Raw genomic sequence first — 19253 nt, 5'->3', positions numbered from 1 at the left:
CCTGAAGTATTTTCAAACTAGACGAGAGAATAAAATCAACATATTTATTTATCACCCTATTAACTTCATGTTCTTGGGGAAACATGGTATTGTTTAATCAGTAATTGGAAAAAATAAATATACTTTGTCGAATAGTTGTGTAATTAAATAAAAAAAATCCAAGTATTTTTTTAATTATTAATTTTAATTATGCCCTTAATCTGAAGATAGTACCCGGAAGCGGAATCGGACTTTGTGAAACTTTATTTGGAGATTCTTGTGTAGTTGTGGTGTCATGGGAGCGACTTTATCTTTACAGGGAAACAGCAGGTGTTAAAATACATTCAGGAAAAAGTACAGAAACTATGAAAAGAACATGACTTTACTGGAACTTTACACAAAGGTAAGAAAAAAATCACTTTTCGACGGTAGTAATTACATAATTATAATAGACTATAATGTTTGATGTATTTTGAGGTGTAAAGAGACATATGGACGCTTTGTCGGTACTTTGGCATGTTAGAAAGATTTATTCGGAATGGATTTGTAAAACGTGACCCATTTCTGAACAATGTTTTAAATGTTTAAAATGTATTTGTTCTGTGTTTCATCCTAATCATTGTTTTTAGTGTAATAGATGACAGTCATTCTACTGTCCCCTGGTTTCCTTCAGTATAACAGAGTGTGGATACCAGATGCAGAGCAGGTGTGGAAATCAGCTGAAATTACAAGAGATTTCCATTCTGGGGACGATGTTCTTGAACTACTTTTTGAAGATGGCACTGTAAGCACTAAAGTGACACAACTTTGTCACTGGAATGAATTTAGACATGAAAATCAGCAGCTCCTCTCATTTAACTTGTCCCTCCAACAGGACTACAGATACCCTGTTGACACATCTCAACCCAAACTCCCTCCTCTTCGAAACCCAGACATCTTGGTGGGCGAGAACGACCTCACAGCTCTCAGCTACCTGCACGAGCCTGCAGTCCTGCACAATCTCAAAGTGCGATTCGTTGAATCCAGAATCATCTATACGTACTGTGGTATGGTTGCAAGAAGTTTTCTCAAACCTTGTGCACACGTAGTTTCCCAGTTTGTGACTTTAATTGGCTCAGGCTGTTTTGTTTCCTCTTTTCAGGTATTATTCTAGTTGCTGTAAATCCATACAAACAGCTTCCCATCTATGGAGATGCAATCATTCATGCCTACTCAGGCCAGAACATGGGGGACATGGATCCTCATATATTTTCAGTGGCAGAGGAGGCGTACAAACAGATGGCCAGGCAATAAAACCCTCAGACAATCGCGTAAAAAGATAAAGTCATAGAAGTTCTAAAGTTCATTTTCTCTTTCAGAAATCACAAGAACCAGTCTATCATTGTGAGCGGAGAGTCTGGAGCTGGTAAAACGGTGTCAGCTCGATATGCTATGAGGTACTTTGCTGTTGTGAGCAAATCTGGAAGTAAGACTCGAGTTGAAGACAAAGTGTTGGCATCTAATCCAATAACAGAGGTACAGCGTTTATCAAAGCAAGCGTTTGACTCAAAACAATGTATAGCACTAAATAAGTTTACATCTCAGAATATACAAAGTTTTTTTATTATTTTTATAAGGCCATAGGGAATGCAAAAACCACTCGAAATGACAACAGTAGCCGGTTTGGAAAATACACAGAGATCGGCTTTGATAGGAAGTACCGGATCATTGGAGCAAACATGAGGACTTACCTGCTGGAGAAATCCAGAGTTGTTTTTCAGGTGACAAATTTTGATAAGGACGTGTGTTTTATTCATTCAAATTTGATCTATAAAATGATTCTAAGTTGTTTGTTTTTTCCTAGGCAGAGAATGAGCGCAATTATCACATATTTTACCAACTGTGTTCATGTGCAGACTTGGTGGAGTTCAAGAACCTGAGACTGTGTGAGTGTTTGTACTTATTTCTCCTGATTTATCCTGAAGGTTTGACTAAGATGTGCCTCTGCTTCACTGTTATAGCATTGAGTCCAATTATCTTTAAACTAACTGAGGAGCTAATGTTACATATCAGGCATATTTTTTTTTTAATAAAATCCCAAAGTCCATGCTCAATAATCCAGGTATAAAATCCAACAATGTTCAGTCAGGTCATCTGGATGGCTTCTTTCTTTGTGCTGAGACGTTTCGCCCTCCATCCGAAGAGCTTCATCAGTCTGAGGAAATGCCAAACAAAACTGATTCTCCAACACCTTACAGTGGGAAAAAAAACAGTTATGTTGGTGCTAAGATGGCCTCAGGCTATCTCCGCACAAAGAAAGAAACCATCCAGATGATCTAACTGAACATTGTTTGGGTTTAAATAAGAACATTTTCAAAAAGCTGTCATAACACCAGTAGATTTTATTTGTACTTTATTTCAAATCCCCAATTTTGAAAAGGTTGGAAAATATAAAAAGTTAAAAAAGCAAAATGCAATGTTTTGCAAATTTCATGATATTCTATCAATAAAACATAACAAATGTTTAAAGTAAAAGTTGTATTTAAAATAAGGTAACTTTGAATGTTATGGCAGCAACACACAGGTAAAATAGGGCCATGTTTCCCACTACGTGAAACATCCTCTCTTCTCTTAACACCAGTCTGTAAATGTTTAGAAACTGAGGGGACCACGTGTTGGAGTTTGAGAGTAAATATGTCTAATTCTTGTCTGACGTGGGATTCTAGCTGTTCAGTTTCTGAATTTCTTTGATGATGCGTCAGTGTTTTCAGTTGAGTGGAGCTCTGGACTGCTCAGTTCAGCTCCTGGGCTCTTCTTACAAAGCCATGCTCTTTTAATATGTTTAATATAAAATATGCAAAGCCTTCCTTCAAAAAGACATGGTCTGGTTGGGAGAATGTTGTAAAAACGTTGCTGCATTTATCTGTGTCTTTACAGATCATTTTATCTGTTATCTTTTTTTCATTTCAAATGTATCACAATGGAGTATAAACCCAGAGCAGCTATGACAGACGGAAACAAACTCATAGGAAAGGTGAGTTTATTTACAGTGAATGATGACACATTTACAGGAGGCTGTGGGAAACCTGTAAAGGAGGAAGAGGGTGCTGTGAGGGTGACCATGTTTTGAGGATGATGAGACTTTCCTTTCCTTACAGGACTCTGTGAGGATGACTGGTGTCAAGAGGAGGGCGGAGGAATCCAGGTAGGTATGATGAGAAGATGAGGAGGCCAAGGAAGTAGCAGGGGTTCCAGAGTGAGTTGTAAGCAGGCAGAGGAGCAGCTAGACAGGTCCAGGTCGGAGGCAAGAGCTCGCTGGAGTTCCAGTGGAAGCTCGCCTTGAAGACACCAGGAGGAGAAACCGTTTCCAAGATTGGTCTCAGGTGGATGACTTCTAGAAACTGGGAAAACACAGGTGAGTATAGTTTTACCGAAAGGCGCACTGAAAGGCTGAACATCAGTACCGGTTGTTTAATGGTCCTGCAGGGAAGGGAGCATTTCCTCAGCCTCTTATACTCCTGGAGCTCGTCATGGGACGTGGTCACAGCTGCTGCTTGTTGGTGCTGCCCAGAACTCCCAAACCTGCAGAAGGAGAAACACTGGAATCTGTGGTCCAGAGAAGATGGCGGCATTTCTAGACGTTCACATATGGCTTCCTCTTTGCACGACAGAGCTTTAACCAGTATTTGTGGATGGCACTAAACGGTGTTTACAGACGATGATTTGTGGAAGTGTTCCTGATGTCCAGCACACAGAGATTCAGCCCTAAAAGACTTTCATCCATCTGTTGTCAGTTAATCTAACTTTTTGCATAATGCTAGTCCAGCTGTTTCTTGTTCACACTTACTTTTCCAGCCTTTTGTTGTTCCCGTCCTGTTTTTTATTGGGCTGTGTTGTTGTATAAAATTCTGAATTAATTTTCTTTTTTTTAAACATTTGATATGTTTGCTATATTTTATTGTAAATAAAATGTCATTTCATGAGGTTTGCCAATTGTTGCTTTTTTTTTCTTTTCATTTACGTTTTACACATATCCCCAACTTTTGTTACTAGAGTTATATGTAACAAAGTTAAACCTTCAGTCATGCACATATAGGTTTTTAAATTCATGTAACAACACGATGGTTTATTTGCAGTGAGCGCAGATAAGTTCAGATACACTTGCATGGGCGGTGACATCACCATCGAAGGTGTAGTTGACAAGAAAGACATGGAAGAAACTCGACGGACCTTCTCACTGCTGGGTAAATCCAAGTTTTTAGAAAGCATTTTGCTTCTGATGAACTTGGTTTTACTCGTCTTCTGCTCTCTGACGTGCAGGTTTAAAAGAGGACTTTCAGTCAGACGTTTTTAAAGTTTTAGCAGCGATTCTGCATTTGGGAAACGTGGAGATCAGAAGTTCGGGAGATGATAAATCATCCGTTCCTGTGAGTATTTTTCTCTCGAACGTGTTCCAATCTTAAAGCTTTAACCAGGTTAAAGTAATAGTTTGATTTGTGTGTTTCACAGTCTAACGATCCTCACCTGGCAGTCTTCTGTGACTTGTTAGGTGTGAAGGCAGAAGAACTGGTGCGCTGGCTGTGCCACCGGCGAATCGTTCTGGTGGCAGAGGCTGTTGTCAAACCGGTGCCCAAAGAGCGAGCTGTGAACGCCAGAGATGCCCTGGCGAAGCAGCTCTACGCTCATCTGTTTGACTGCATCATCAACAGGATCAACGCTGCGCTGCAAGTTCCTGGAAAACAACATGCGTTCATGGGTGTCCTGGACATTTATGGGTAATTCAAATAATGCTTTTGTTTTATTATCTCGTGGTCCCTTTCTCCGTCTTCATACTTGTGTGTGGTTTATTTGCCCTCAGGTTTGAAACATTTGACATCAACAGCTTTGAACAGTTTTGCATCAACTACGCGAATGAAAAGCTCCAGCAGCAGTTTAACTTGGTACTCAGCACCGTCTACCATAACCACATCTTGCACACACGGCAGTTTAACAGCTCGGACAGTTTTGACTGCAATCTTATTTCCTTTTAGCACGTTTTCAAGCTGGAGCAGGAGGAGTACATGAAGGAGGACATCCCTTGGACGCTGATAGATTTCTACGACAACCAGCCTGTCATCGACCTGATCGAAGCAAAGATGGGGATCCTGGACTTGCTTGATGAAGAATGTTTAGTAAGATTTGAACTCTTTCAGTGTTTTTTTTTGTCTTTTGCCCTTTATTGTGTGAAATTATCACTAACACACAATAATGTGTTTTTTTTTTATTCTTGCAGTTCCCTCAAGGGACTGATCAGAGCTGGCTGCAGAAATTGTACAACTACCTGGATGCCAATCCTTTGTTTGAGAAGCCCAGGTTATCAAATGAGGCTTTTGTGATTCAACACTTTGCAGACAAGGTGGAGTCTAAAGACCAAGTGTGCACAACATGTAGCTTCCAAAGCAGCTCCGTTACAAATACCTCTGTTACTCTTAAAATCCTGATCTTTACGGTTCCCGAATGGACATTGTGCCATTCTTTGTCTCTCCAGCTTTATTCTTGAAGGATAAAACACTAAACTAGAAGTTGTGACAATTTAGGGCTTTGTTTTAAACTTTTGAATGAACACATTTTGCATCCTTAACGGCTAAAATGCAACACTTGGTGCTGAAAACGTTCACATTGACAACAACTGTGTTACTGGATTGGTGGTAGTTCTGCTGTTTTTAGTGTCTGTACTGACAAAATTGAACTGATTTATTTCAATAACTGCTTTTATTTGTTGTAGCTCCTTCCACAGAGTAGGAGCACAATGCTTTGGAGGAATCTAATGCAAAGCAGCTGTGCAGTGACTAAATGAAACAGCGTTATTTGTATGATTAGTTTCATTTGTCTCTCCCCTTACAGCCCTTAGTTGACCTGAGTGTTCCTATTTGCAGTGCAAATGCAAACAGAGACAAGGCCAGTAAAGTATGTTGTGCTTCAGGAAACTGAAAGTCAAACAGCTACAGGTACTATGGGTAGTTACTTTAAAATGCAGAATTAAGTTAATTTTTGTTCTGTGGGAGAGAATTTGGATTTATGGAAACATCTCAGATACAGGTTGAGCATAAAAACTCAAATCAGAAAGGTCTTAGTTGAAATTTGAACCGGGAACCAAACCATCACTCGACTGTCCAGCCCTTCCTTCTTTATTTAAACTTTGATCTTTTTACCTACAACTCTGGTTTATTAAAGGCACATTAATGAAATACACTTTTCAAAGATGCTTTAGATTCTTAAAACTTATACACATGTCCAAATTATTTACCTTAAGGATGATTTCTGCACCGAGCTGGTTATTTTTAGATGGTGTAATTTACCCAGACTTTGGTTGTTTACCAACAGGTGGAATATCAATGCAGAGGTTTTCTCGAGAAGAACCGAGATGCTCTTTACGAAGAACTTGTGAACACAATGGGGACCAGTAAGGTGATCGAGTTTGTGTTTTCTCATTTGAAATTATGTGCACGAGTGTTTTTGCATCTGATAATCTCAATTTAACCCTTTTTTTTGTTCACATTTGTTGTCAGTTTTTGTTTCTGAGAGACTTTTTCCAAGAAAAGGAGCAAAACACCACAAACTCTAAAGGTGTGAAAGTGAAGCCGGCCAGGCCTTCGTTGAAACCAGCCAATAAACAGCTGAGAACCTCTGTGGGAAACAAGGTGCACATTTTCACTGCTCGCTCCCTCGGCTTGCTGCAGATTGAACCCAAAGTTTCTGAATCACTCTGCTTGACTGTAGTTCTGCAGCTCCCTGTCTTTACTGATGGAGACGTTAAACGCCACCACTCCTCACTATGTGCGCTGCATTAAGCCTAACGATGAAAAACGTCCGTTTGAGTGCGTACTCTTGAATTCTATTTGTATAATTTGCTTCTTGCTCGCTGAAAGCACGTGCTTGTGTATTTGATTTAAGCGAGTGTTTGCTCGTGCTTGAAGGTACGACTCTGGTAGAGTGGTGCAGCAGCTGCGAGCCTGTGGGGTCCTGGAAACTATTCGTATCAGCGCCCAGAGCTACCCTTCCAGGTAAAATGATCAAATATCATGTCTCTATTTCAAACTACTATGAATTATTAATGGTAAATGACAAAAATAATAAAAAAAATGTGTACAGACATAGGATGTTAGAATCTATAATAAAAACTATGAAAATGAGAAATAAAACGCATTATGTACTGTTTTCACTATTTTTTGTTTTACTTCTTATGACATAAAAATGTCTTTTTCGGACTATAAGGCGCACTTAAAATCCTTTAAAATTTTTCTCAAAAATCGACAGTGAGCCTTATAATCTGGTGTGCCTTATGTATTAATTCTAGTTGTGCTTACTGACCTTGAACTAATTTTATATGGTACATGGTGCTCAAAAAAAACAACAACAGGAAATGTTCCTGTGGTGGTTTTGCTTTGCTTAGTGTGCCTTACAATCTGAAAAATATGGTAAAAAAAAATTACCATTTCTTCCTTTCTGGTTAGCGGGGGTTACTGGTGCCCATATCCAGCAGTCACTGGTGCAAGAAGCAGGGGACACCCTGGACAGGTCACAAGTCCATCACACGGTGTAAAAGAAAACATCTAAAAAAAACCTTTTAAATACCCATCCATCCATTATCTTTTACCTGCTTCTTCCATTTTGGGTCATGGGGGTTGCCGGTGCCCATATCCAACGGTCACTGTGCGAGGGGCGGGGGACACCCTGGACAGGTCACAAGTCCATCACACAATGTAAAAGAAAATATCTAAAAAAAAACAAAACAACTTTTAAATACCCATTAAAAAACATGAAATAACAGAAGATGATTCCATTAATGGTTTAATCGTTTTTGCCTTTTATTGCTTGCCACCATGAAAGATGAGCAATTATGTAACCCTGTGTGTGTGTGTGTGTGTGTGTGTGTGTTAGCAAAATATCTCATGAACCTCTGGAAATTTTAAATGAAACTCTCAGCAAGTAATGTACACCTCTACAACTGATTAGTTTTGTAGGTTTTCCCAAATTTAGATGGCCACCACAGTTAACAGACTTTTGAAACACAAAACGCTATGACTCATTCAGTTTTACAGAATTTGAGCTAAATATTGGTGTGGTAGTAGCTGAGAGTCATTTCTGTACATATTTCTACAAGATACTTCATTAAAATGTTTGCAAGCAGCAGGTGATGAGCATTCCTTCAAGGAACACTAGTTTCCATACATTTTCCTCTAAAGTCAAATTTTTTTTTTTTTTTAAACAATATTTTGATAAATGTAGGTCATGACCTTTTGCTTTCAACATAATTTGGGGTCTTCTAAGATTTTCAAGTCCTGAAATTTGAAAGTGTTTAAATTAACAAATGTAGTCGTTATTTTTCTCCAATTTTATGTTTTAATGGTGTCATGCTTATTTCCCTGCACAATGAAGAGGTATTTTTATATGGCAGAATAAAATAAGATTACCTATTGGAATATAATGTAGTTATTAGTCTGAGATGTTGCATTTGTCACTTTGTTTTGTTTTTTTACTGACGTAGTTTTGATTTCATGTGTGATTTGCAACATAGTTTGCTGTCTATTACTCCAACAAGTTGGATTTCTGACATTTTTTTAAATTTCAGTATCATTTTTGCAAGTTTTTTGTTGAACAAGTTAAAAGGTGACTAGAAAATTAGGGAAAAAAACGTTTAACATATATTTTAAAGTAATTTATTGGCATAGGACCATTTCTTTAACTTATTTAAACCTTCTTCCAATAAATACAAATGTTTTAACTCTTTTTCACAATAAAACATATTTGCATCATCCGTAAACTTTACAAGCTGTAACAAATATAGCATTGACGTACAAAAAGAATTAACAATGACCCCAACACTGAACCTTGGGGTACTCCGCAGCAAACCTTTTAATAAATTGGAATCTGTGCCATTCATTTGAACATATTGCTGTTTGTTTACTAAGTGCTGTCTTCACTAACACAGCTTTATTCATCTCGACACGTTAGCTATATCTTCTGCAGCACTTTATGAACAATTAAATCAGATATTTTGAGATCTAACAATATCCACACGACAGATTTTTAAATATATTTAGCAGTTATTTTCTTTACAAATTTAATAAGTGCAAACAAATTAATCTTCAAAATTAATTTTGATGTTGAAAGTTGCTGTTTTTTTCTCTTCAGGTGGACGTACATTGAGTTTTACAGTCGATACAGTATCCTAATGTCACACGAGGAGGCTAACCTCAGAGACAAGAAACAAACCTGCAAGAATGTGCTGCAGAAGTTGATTCAGGTTAGCTTTCTGGTTTTTATTGCATCTCTTACTGTAACCATTAAAACTGCACATTTATGTGTCACTTCTTCTGTTCGTCTCCAGGACTCCAACCAGTACAAGTTTGGCCGGACAAAGATCTTCTTCCGAGCCGGTCAGGTAGCTTATCTGGAGAAGCTGCGTCTGGATCGACTTCGAGCAGCCTGTGTGACCATTCAGAAACACTTACGTGGATGGAGCCACAGGAGGAGGTACCTGAGGGTGAGGGAGGCAGCCATCATCATTCAACAGTACATCCGAGGGAAGAGGACAATTCGGTTAGGCCATTCACGGACCGTACACTACAGTACTGCTGTTACTTTAAGATCGAGGTTTTAAAGTTGACGAATACTTGTAAACATGCAGTAAAACGGTGAGCGCTGTAATGCTGAAGCAGGGCTGGGCGGCTCTGGTGATCCAAAGACACTGGAGAGGATACCGCATGAGGCAGGTCTTCCAGGTGGTCCGTCTGGCCTCCATCACCATCCAAGCCTTCACAAGAGGTTGGATGGCCAGAAAACGCTACAAGAAGGTCTGAAACTAAAGTCCTGTTTATGCATCATTGGTTTAAATTGTTGTGCTGTAATCCAGATCATTTTCTTCTCTCAGATGATGGAGGAACACAAAGCACTGGTTTTGCAGAAATATGCCAGAGCATGGTTGGCACGGCGACGGTTTCAAACCATGCGCCGGCTCGTGCTTAATGTCCAGCTTTCCTACAGAGTTCAGCAGCTCCGTAAGAAGATTGACGAGCAGGTGACGGTGCTTCTGCAGTTAACTCAGCTTTCAGTTTTCACTCAAGCCATTAACTACATCTCTGTATCCCGACAGAACAAAGAGAATCGTGGACTGATGGAACGACTCACGAGCTTGGCCAACTCTAATTCTCAAACTGTGGAAAGACTTCAAAGTCTGGAGGCGCAGCTGACAAAATTAACCACTCAGAAGGCTTCTCTGGAGGAAAAAGAGAGGAAAGCCAAAGAAGAAGCTAGTCTGGTTAGTACTGAAGTTAATGGTGAAACTTTGGTTTCTGTATTTTTATTTTGTTTTCCACTGAAGCAGATTGATTTCACTTCTTCATTGTAACTCTAGACAATTGCTCGGCTTCAGAAGGAAATAGAAGCACTCAGCCTTGAAAAGCAGAACTTGGAGAAAAAGTTTGATGTGAGCATCAAAGAGGCCAAAGGTAAAAAGTGTCAAAATTCAGTTAAGATTGTTGACCTTTAATATTTTTTTATAACTTCTTGAAAACGTATGCATTTTTTGTAAATACGACCTGAATCATCATTAAATTAGCATCTGAGACTAAATTATTAGACATGGATCATTTTTGGTCTGAACAATAAACATTTATATCAAGATTAGCAGGTAATTTGAAGGTGAGGTCCTAGTTGTATTCAATTAGTAATATGTAATGAAATGTGTTTTTCTTGATTGTTTTATGTAACGAACATAAATCAACAGTGCTTTTACATGCAAACATGAAATAAAACGAGTCCAACTACTGAAAAGTAGTTTTCAAAACACTCAAAATATGTAGCTTTATCTGAGTACCCACCCATAAAAATGATGTCAAAATAATTTAATCATTTATTCAGACATTAACCACGAGGCTGCCATAACAACCAGAATGATTTTGTCCCACATCGCAAAGTGAAAAGAAGGAATTAGAAATACACTTCGTCCACTCCAACCATCCTTCCTTCGGTCCATCAGTAAATGTTAGGCGTGTGAGGTACCGACTTCCATTCTGGTTTCTGGCTGCATCTAAGTGTCAGAAAGATTCATTTCGAAAATTGGGTTGCCATGTCAAAATCCAAGATGGCCACCACCATATATATATGTAAACTTGCCACGCCTATCGTTTGAGGAAACTATGCTTTCTAGTTTTTATATTGCTTAAAGTTATAGTTTCCTCAAATGACTGGTGTGGCTGGTGGGGTGGCCGAAGAATGATTTCCACCACTGGCCAACCACTGACTCCACCATTCACCTGGTGCTGGATAAAATTGCTCCCTCCGCTCGACAGGATGCGTCACTCTGCTCTCCTTCAGATTAAAAAAAACAAAACAAAAAAAACCCCACCTCTTTTCTTATACACAGTGTAACTCCTACCAACTTGAATATTTTGCACCAAAAACATAAAGGTTTAATTGTATTCCTTGTTCTATTCAAGTCCAGAAAAACACTCATCAAAGATGCTCCAAACATTCACTATTCAAATCCTTCAACATCAACGTATCGCTTGTTTAGTTAACATTTTCTCCACTGAAAGCGGGCCTTCAACTCACTTTTGTGTCGTGACCCATAAGTAGAGAATCGCTGGTCTACAGCAGACTGACTGTTTGCTGTTCTTTTGACCACACGTTTAACCAATCTTTGAATCTTACAGAGAGCTTTGATCAAATAAAAAGGAACCTCCTGGATGAGAAAGAAAATGAAGCCAGGCTTAGAAAGTAAGTTAATAAAATATGCAACAAACATTTTCATCAGATTGACGTAGATGATTATGAATGAGCTGCTCCTTGGCAGGATCGCAGAGAATAACACTGAGATCCAGAGACAGGACCACGAGAAAGAGCTGGAAACTCTGAAGGAGGAGATAAAGAGACTAAAGGAGGACAGGGTGAGTCTGCAGAGGAAGATGGAGGAGGGTGCGCAGGTGAACTCTGAGCTGCAGGAGCAGGTCGTTCAGCTCACCAAACACGTCAAGGTCATTCCAGAGCTGCGCAGGGATCTGAACAACATGCAAAACCAGAGGAACAGCCTGGACCGAAGGATGAAGGAACAGTCAGAACAAGCAGCAGGTAAAACCGTCAGCTCAAATAAAACTTCTAATATTTTAAACACACAAACCATGAACTAAATACACTTTTCTGCAGATAAAGTTAAGAAGATCATAAGACAACTTCTTGGTGATGTTGTTGAAAAGGAGAAACTTTTGGGGTAATTCTGTGTTTGTCAGTCTCTGTTTGTCTCGAAACATTTAATCTCACAGTGTTTCTCTGAAGGCTCGCTCCTGTCAACTTTGAGAAGGTTTATGACCCTGATGATTTGCTGGCAACCTTCGAGGGCCTGCACGAAGCCGCCAGGTCCAAATCTTCACTGTGATCCACTCCAATTCAAGTTTGCACCTTGATAACTTCAAATCCTTAAATACTTCATATTTATTGGCAGGATTCTGGAAAGCCACCAGAGGGAACTCAGGGAGAGCCATGAGACTCAAGTGGAGGGCTTGGTCCTAAAAGCGGACCTCCTTCAAAATGAGAACAGCAAGCTGCAGAATCTCTTCCAGGAAAAAATTAACGTCAATGAAGATATTCACCAAGAAGTGTCGAGGCTGAGCAGTGAGAACTCTGTAGGTTATTATGATCCTTGGATTTTTATCACCGAGGTGGATAAAGTGCAGTGTGATGTGTTTTTAATGTGTTTTTAATGTGACGCAGGTTATACCTGAGCTGAAACAGCAGGTTTTTGAGCTGCAAAGACATAAACAGGAGCTGGAGGGTTTTGTAAAGGAGCAGAGCCGAGAGTTAGCAGGTGTTTTTTTTTTTCTCCGTAGTCCTAAAATCTTACAATTAGTGTGTTGCAATTTAATCATAAAAATTAACTTTTGTTTGCTGTCTTCCTGAAGAAAAAAACACAGAGATAACCAACATTCTTCAGACAAAGTTTACAGAAGAAAGCTCACAGCGCAGGTAAAACCCCCTCTGTTCTCAAACAGCTCATTTGTTACACTTTTTGATGTTTTCGTGTGTTTTAGACTCTTTGAAGAGAGAGCCAGAGAGCTGGAGGAGGCGAAGGAGGAGCTTCAAGGGAGGATCAAGGAACTGGAAGAGGAGAAGGATCACTTGAGGAGACAGCAGCTGATGGAGAGTGAAGTCAAGGGAAAACTGAGAGAGGAGACTTCACGATTAACTGCAGAGAACATGGTGCGTTTGTGTGTCAGAGGAGAGTCTGAGTGTATGCGTGCACTAACAACAAGCAGAAACAACAATATTTTTTATTGCAGGACTTCGAAGAGCAGCTCGACCAGAAAGATAGACTAATAAAGAAACTCCAGAGTCAAATAAAGTGCCTTGAAATATCATCAAAAGGTAGTGCTGCAGTTTCTACAATAAAAGTGACATCTTAAATCAATGTAGGTTCATCATATTTACTGTTTGTGTTTATTTTTTCACGCAGCAAAACAAAATTCAGTGTCTGTCATTCCCAAAGAATACCTCGGCATGTTGGAGTACCAGAGAGACGATGAGTCCAGGCTCATTCAAAATATCATCCTGGGTATTCTCTTCCTCTTCCCTTTCCTTTACTCACGTGATCATCTTAAACGTGGATTCTGAAAATAATTTTGTCTTCAGATCTGAAGCCCAAAGGTGTGGCGGTCAGTATGATTCCCACCCTACCTGCGTACATCCTGTTCATGTGTGTCCGACACGCCGATTACCTGAACGATGACAGAAAACTCAAGTCTCTCATGAACGGGATGATTGTTGCTGTCAAAAAAGTCATCACGGTGAGAAAAAACACAGTCGGTTTGCCTGTAATGAAGAGTAAAGATAACCCTGGATAAAATGTGAAGGAAAAACTGAACCGTGATCGGGAAGTTATTTAAATTTATGATTTAATTGAAAATACATCAAAGAAAACTTATCAAGTGAATAACTCAAAAACAAAATTTCTTTGTAATAATATCTGAATTTCCACTTTATCTTGGAAAAGCTTATTTACTGAAGGAGGAACTGAGGCAACGTTGAGAAAACTCACCACACGGCCCTCTGACAAAATGTGCAGCAGCAAATTTTTTGTTTATCAAACTCAAAACAAGGAAACTCATTCCTTGAAGAAATCAAATCGCTCTGTCTTGTTTTCAACACAGATGTTGCACAGTTTCTTAGCCCTCCGAGTATGTACTGGTGATCAGTCTCAGCTACTACCACACCGAATTTTAGCTCAATTTTACGAAAGTGACGTTTGCTGGTTTGGTAGCCATGTTGAGTCTTTGACTCAAAAAGTAATTTGGTTGTAGATGTGTACCTAGTGGCTGCTCTCTAGAAGTTTGATTAAAATCTGTCCACTGGGTCATTGGATGCAAACAGACTGAACAATATTCACACAAACCAACACACAGACCTGGTTAATTACATGATCGCTCGTCTTTTTGTGGCAGGTGATCAAAAGGCAACAAATCACAGATGTAATCTTTTCTGGCAATAGAGTTCTGTTCTCCAAAAAGAATATTAAAGTCTGGTGGTTTATTGCTGTTTTTTTGAACCAGCTTTGAAGAAAGTACAACTTTTACTGACTCCTGCTGTTTTACCTGCTCTGGTTTAAAGCAAAAAAAAATAAATTCATAAGCTAACAAAATACCACTAACAATCATATATAATTTATCTAGTTATGTAATTTTATCCAAATCTCAGACAAATTCTAATAATTAGAAGGTACGATAAAGGTGAAAAGCTTCTACAAAATGTGACAGAGGAGATCTCAAGTCTGCATTAAGTGTAGAAGCACTAGACTGAGGAACAGCTTCTACCCTGAAGCTGTTAGACTCATGAATATCTAACCAGGATAATCACAATTTCAGTTCAGTTTCTTTATATACAGTGCCAAATCACAACAAAGTTGTCTCAGAGCACGTTACAGAAACATTCACATACATAAAAAAGCCAGTTAGTAAAGTTCTCTATCCAAGGAAGCCAGCAGACATGTTGAATCTTCACTTCGTCGACGTCTCCCATAACTGTGAAAAAATAAATCACTGTAATGCCACGTTGAATATGTGCTGCTGACTATCAGTGCTGCTGATCTCATGCTGCTGATTTATTTCATGCTGCTGATTTATTTCATGCTGCTGTGTTCATTCATGCTCATCTACTCACACAGACTCATGTTCGTGCTGCTGCTGTTAGATCTTATTCCTGTTTTTCTTTTACATTTTATACCTTTGTTGGATGTAACTGGGACCCTGTGTACACAATTTCGTTCCACCACATGTACCACGTGATGTGAATGATGATAAAGAAACCTTGACCTCAAACTGTTGAGCAGCTTAACTTCTCTGCTAATTAAGAATCGGGTAAAAATGTCACTTTCAAAACTTAAAGAGCTCTCCTCGGTCTTAAAATAAATTTAATTCAAATTCTTGTTTTTTTTTTCCAAAAACAATAAACATGTTTAATTGTTTCTTTGCTTAAGTATGAGCATTGGTGACCGTGTTTCATGAGTCTTAGTGAAAAGTCTGTAGAAAATAAAAGTAAGCTGAAGGAGTCTCTGTTTACTTTCATTAAATCTATGAGATAGTTGATAAAGTCTTTTAAGGGGGAGTGGTGGCGCAGAGGTTAGAAGATGGGCCTGTGATTGGAAAGTTGCAGGTTCAACTCCTGGTACTGTCAACATCAAAATGTGGGTGGAAAAGGTGAAACACCCACACCTGCCTCCACCCTCATTGGCCCCACTCTGGGTCCCTGAGCAAGGCCCTTAACCCCCACCATCTGCTCCCTAAACAGGTCTCTCTTGAAAATGAGTTTTCGTGGCTCAATGAGACTACCTGGATAAATAAAGGGTAAATGAAATTAAAACAGTGTGTGTTCCTTAATAGGCTTTGAGACGATAGAGACCTGAGACTGTTGATATTTTTCTGTTTCAGGCTCACCACAAAGACGCTGAGTTTTTGTCCTTTTGGCTGTCGAACACACATCAGCTGCTCAACTGTCTGAAACAATACAGCGGGGAGGACGTAAGAATCTACTCACCTGTACTTTGGCTTTTAACCTCTCAGTATTCTCACGTATGGCAAAGTGGAAGTTTTTTATTTGTTTGTTTTGTCCTTGTTAGGAGTTCCTGAAACAAAGCACCCCTCGTCAGAAAAAGAACTGCCTGCAGCACTTTGATTTGTCCGAACACAGACAGATTCTCAGTGACCTGGCCATTCACGTCTATCACCAGCTCATCAGTGGCATGCAGAAGACTCTCACACCTGCTATTGGTATTCTTAAATCATGCACTGAATTTTATCCATGTTCTGAAACAAACTAGAATGTACGTTTGCGTTTTCTTCACCAGTGCCTGGTATGTTGGAGCACGAGAGCTTACAGGGGATCTCCAGCATGAAGCCGACGGGCTTCAGGAAGCGCTCCAACAGTGTTTATAACGACTCTGAGAGCTACACCATCTCCTCCATTCTGCAGCTGCTCTCCATCTTCCACTCCACCATGAGCCACCACGGCATGGAGCAGTGCCTGATCAACCAAGTCGTCAAACAGCTGTTCTTCCTGGTGGGGGCCACCACCTTCAACCACATCATGCTCCGCAAAGACATGTGCTCCTGCAGGAAAGGGATGCAGATCAGGTGTGCGCTTTGGTTTTGTGCGATCTGACGGCTGGAAAAGCTGAAGATAAATCAGCCTCAAAGTGTACAACAAGATTTGTGTGCATACAATAAGATCCACAAGCGTAACACAAGTTTTACAAATGTACCACAACATTCATGATTGCATGTACAGTTTTTCAAATGAACACATTCATCTGAATCTGGAGCTGCAAGAAAGTCTCAAAAGTCACATTCAGACGAGATGAGCCGCACGTTCATGTTGACTGATTCATCCACAGCAGGTGATTTGTGCACGTGTATTTGACAACTTGTGTGCACGGAATATTCCTACTTGTGCAACCTGAACTGTTTATGCATTTGTAAAACTTGTGGTACGTTTGTGGCTCGTTTGGATTTTGAGATTTGTACACATACAGTACACATACGCTTACAGTGGTGCTTGAAAGTTTGTGAACTCGTTATAATTTTTTATATTTCTGCATCAATATGACCTAAAACATAATCAGATTTTCACACAAGTCCTAAAAGTAGATAAAGAGAACCCAGTTAAACAAAAGAGACAAAAGTATTCTACTTGGTCATTTATTTATTGAGGAAATGATCCAATATAACACATTTGTGAGTGGTAATAGTTTGTGAACCTCTAGGATTAGCAGTTAATATGAAGGTGAAATTAGGTGGTTTCAGTCAATGGGATGATGATCAGGTGTGAGTGGGCACCTTGTTTAATTTAAAGAACAGGATCTATCTAAGTGTCTTCACAACATGTTTGTGGAAGTGGATCATGGAGGAACAAAGGAGATTTCTGAGGAGCTCATAAAAATAGTTATTGATGCTCATCAGGCTGGAAAAGGTTACAAAACTTCTGTAAAGAGTTTGGACTCCACCAATCCACAGTCAGACACATTGTGTACAAATGGAGGAAATTCAAGACCATTGTTACTCCCCAGGAGTGGTGGACCAACCACATGTTCTCCAGGCAAATTCAGATAAGGTGGCCTTCAAGGCCAGCCAGGGGAGCCAAATTCAGATAAACACACAGTTGTTTTGGGGACAGGCAGAACTTAATGACATCTACCTTGAGTCTGTGTTGGTCCAAATGGTTCCGAAATGTCCAAATTACATGGACACACCGATGGAACATGACTGAGTAAAATCCCCGAGATCTGATCCATTCAGCCCAAAGCATTTGAGTCTGGGTACTCGAGGCATGAACCAAGACGTCATAAAGGCAAGCAGCGTGATCGGGTCCAAATTTGCTGCTGGCAACTTGATTGTAGATAAAACCAGCAACCAGCCAAATCCAAAAAGCAGGAACCAGTTATCGTAAATCCAATTAAATATGCGTCCTTAAAATTATGGTTCGGAAGAAATGCAAGAGAGTCTCAGAAGCAGTTTCACGACAGACAGAGCAGCAAAGCAAAGCGGAGAGGGAGGGGAAGGGAGAAGTGTCTGACCTCAGCAAGAGTATGTGACTACTTTTGACACTGATTTATCTTTATAGAAAAGGTTTGCTTTTAAACTTGTAGTGTTTATTTTATTTTTTAGGTGTAACATCAGTTACCTAGAAGAGTGGCTGAAAGAGAAGGAGCTTCAAAGCTCTAACGCTATAAAAACTTTGAGGCCATTGACTCAGGCTGCCTGGCTGCTGCAGGTCAGCAAGTCCACTGATGAAGACGCCAAAGAGATCGCTGAAAAATGCACCGAGCTCAGCCCTGTTCAGGTCGCTCCTTCAGTGATTCATCACTTGCTTACTTTCTGCCCTTTATGTTTTGGTTTCCACTAAAAACAAAACTTGTATTTAAATTTGCAGATTGTCAAGATTTTGAATTCCTACACACCCATAGATGATTTTGAGAAAAGAGTAACGTCCTCATTTGTCCGCAGAGTTCAGGTGAGTCCGGTGTTGGTTCATTCTCTTTTTACTGAAGTATTTTCCTCAAATATTTTTCCAAATATAAAAAATATACCAATCTGTTGCTTTTTACAGTCGTTACTTCAAGACCATGAAGGGTCCACACTGCTGATGTTGGACTCAGATTATCGTTTCCAGGTCACTTTTCCTTTCTGCTCGTCTTCCATGGCTCTGGAGTCGGTGCAGGTCCCGACCAGCCTTCATCTGGACTTCCTGACCAGGATCTGATCCGACACACTCGACCTTTGACCTGTGAATTTTCATGACAAACGACGCCTTTAAATGTCTTTAGTATTATGCCTGACTAAAGATATCATCTAAAGATACTTTTTAAATTATTCCATCCATCCATCATCTTCCGCTTGTTCTGAAGTCGGGTCGTGGGGCAGCAGATTGAGCAGGGAGGTCCAGCCATCTCTTTCCACAGCACCTCTTTCAGCTCTTCTGGGAGGATTCCAAGGCGTTCCCAGGCCAACCGAGAGATATAGTCTCTCCAGTGTGTCCTGGGTCTTCCTCGGGGTCTCCTCCCAGTCAGACATGCCTGAAGCACCTCCTTAGGGAGATGCCATGGGAGCATCCTTACCAGATACCCAAATCACCTCAACTGGCTCCTCTCGACGTGGAGGAGCAGCGGTTCTACTCTGAGTCTCTCCTGAATAATTGAACTTCTCACCCTGTCTCTAAGGGAGAGTCCATCTACCCTGCAGAGGAAACTCATTTCAACTTCCTGTATCCACAGT

At 39.9% G+C, this 19253-nt stretch overlaps 1 protein-coding gene across 1 annotated transcript; it reads left to right on the top strand.

Moving 5' to 3' along the window:
• Positions 1-355: 355 nt before the first annotated feature.
• Positions 356-18802, top strand: myo5c (myosin VC). The gene is made up of 40 exons (XM_037683567.1): positions 356-382; positions 653-763; positions 854-1025; positions 1121-1265; positions 1338-1494; positions 1596-1739; positions 1823-1904; positions 4095-4202; positions 4279-4385; positions 4468-4733; positions 4817-4898; positions 4989-5129; positions 5231-5353; positions 6322-6405; positions 6507-6638; positions 6718-6815; positions 6915-7001; positions 9133-9244; positions 9329-9540; positions 9629-9794; positions 9872-10018; positions 10094-10258; positions 10355-10448; positions 11655-11718; positions 11795-12069; positions 12145-12208; positions 12274-12354; positions 12440-12620; positions 12709-12802; positions 12897-12960; positions 13026-13194; positions 13275-13359; positions 13448-13546; positions 13624-13778; positions 15915-16004; positions 16103-16253; positions 16331-16616; positions 18147-18321; positions 18412-18492; positions 18589-18802. The coding sequence occupies exons 1-40, from the start codon at positions 356-358 to the stop codon at positions 18739-18741; spliced, it is 5229 nt and encodes a 1742-aa protein (XP_037539495.1). The 3' UTR covers positions 18742-18802.
• Positions 18803-19253: the final 451 nt, after the last annotated feature.

This window comes from Nematolebias whitei, chromosome 10 (genome assembly GCF_014905685.2).
Source record: "Nematolebias whitei isolate Nwh7 chromosome 10, NemWhi1, whole genome shotgun sequence".
In the NCBI taxonomy this organism is placed as follows: domain Eukaryota; kingdom Metazoa; phylum Chordata; class Actinopteri; order Cyprinodontiformes; family Rivulidae; genus Nematolebias; species Nematolebias whitei.
Note: the sequence above shows the minus strand (reverse complement) of the source record. Positions and strands in the feature narration are given on the sequence as shown.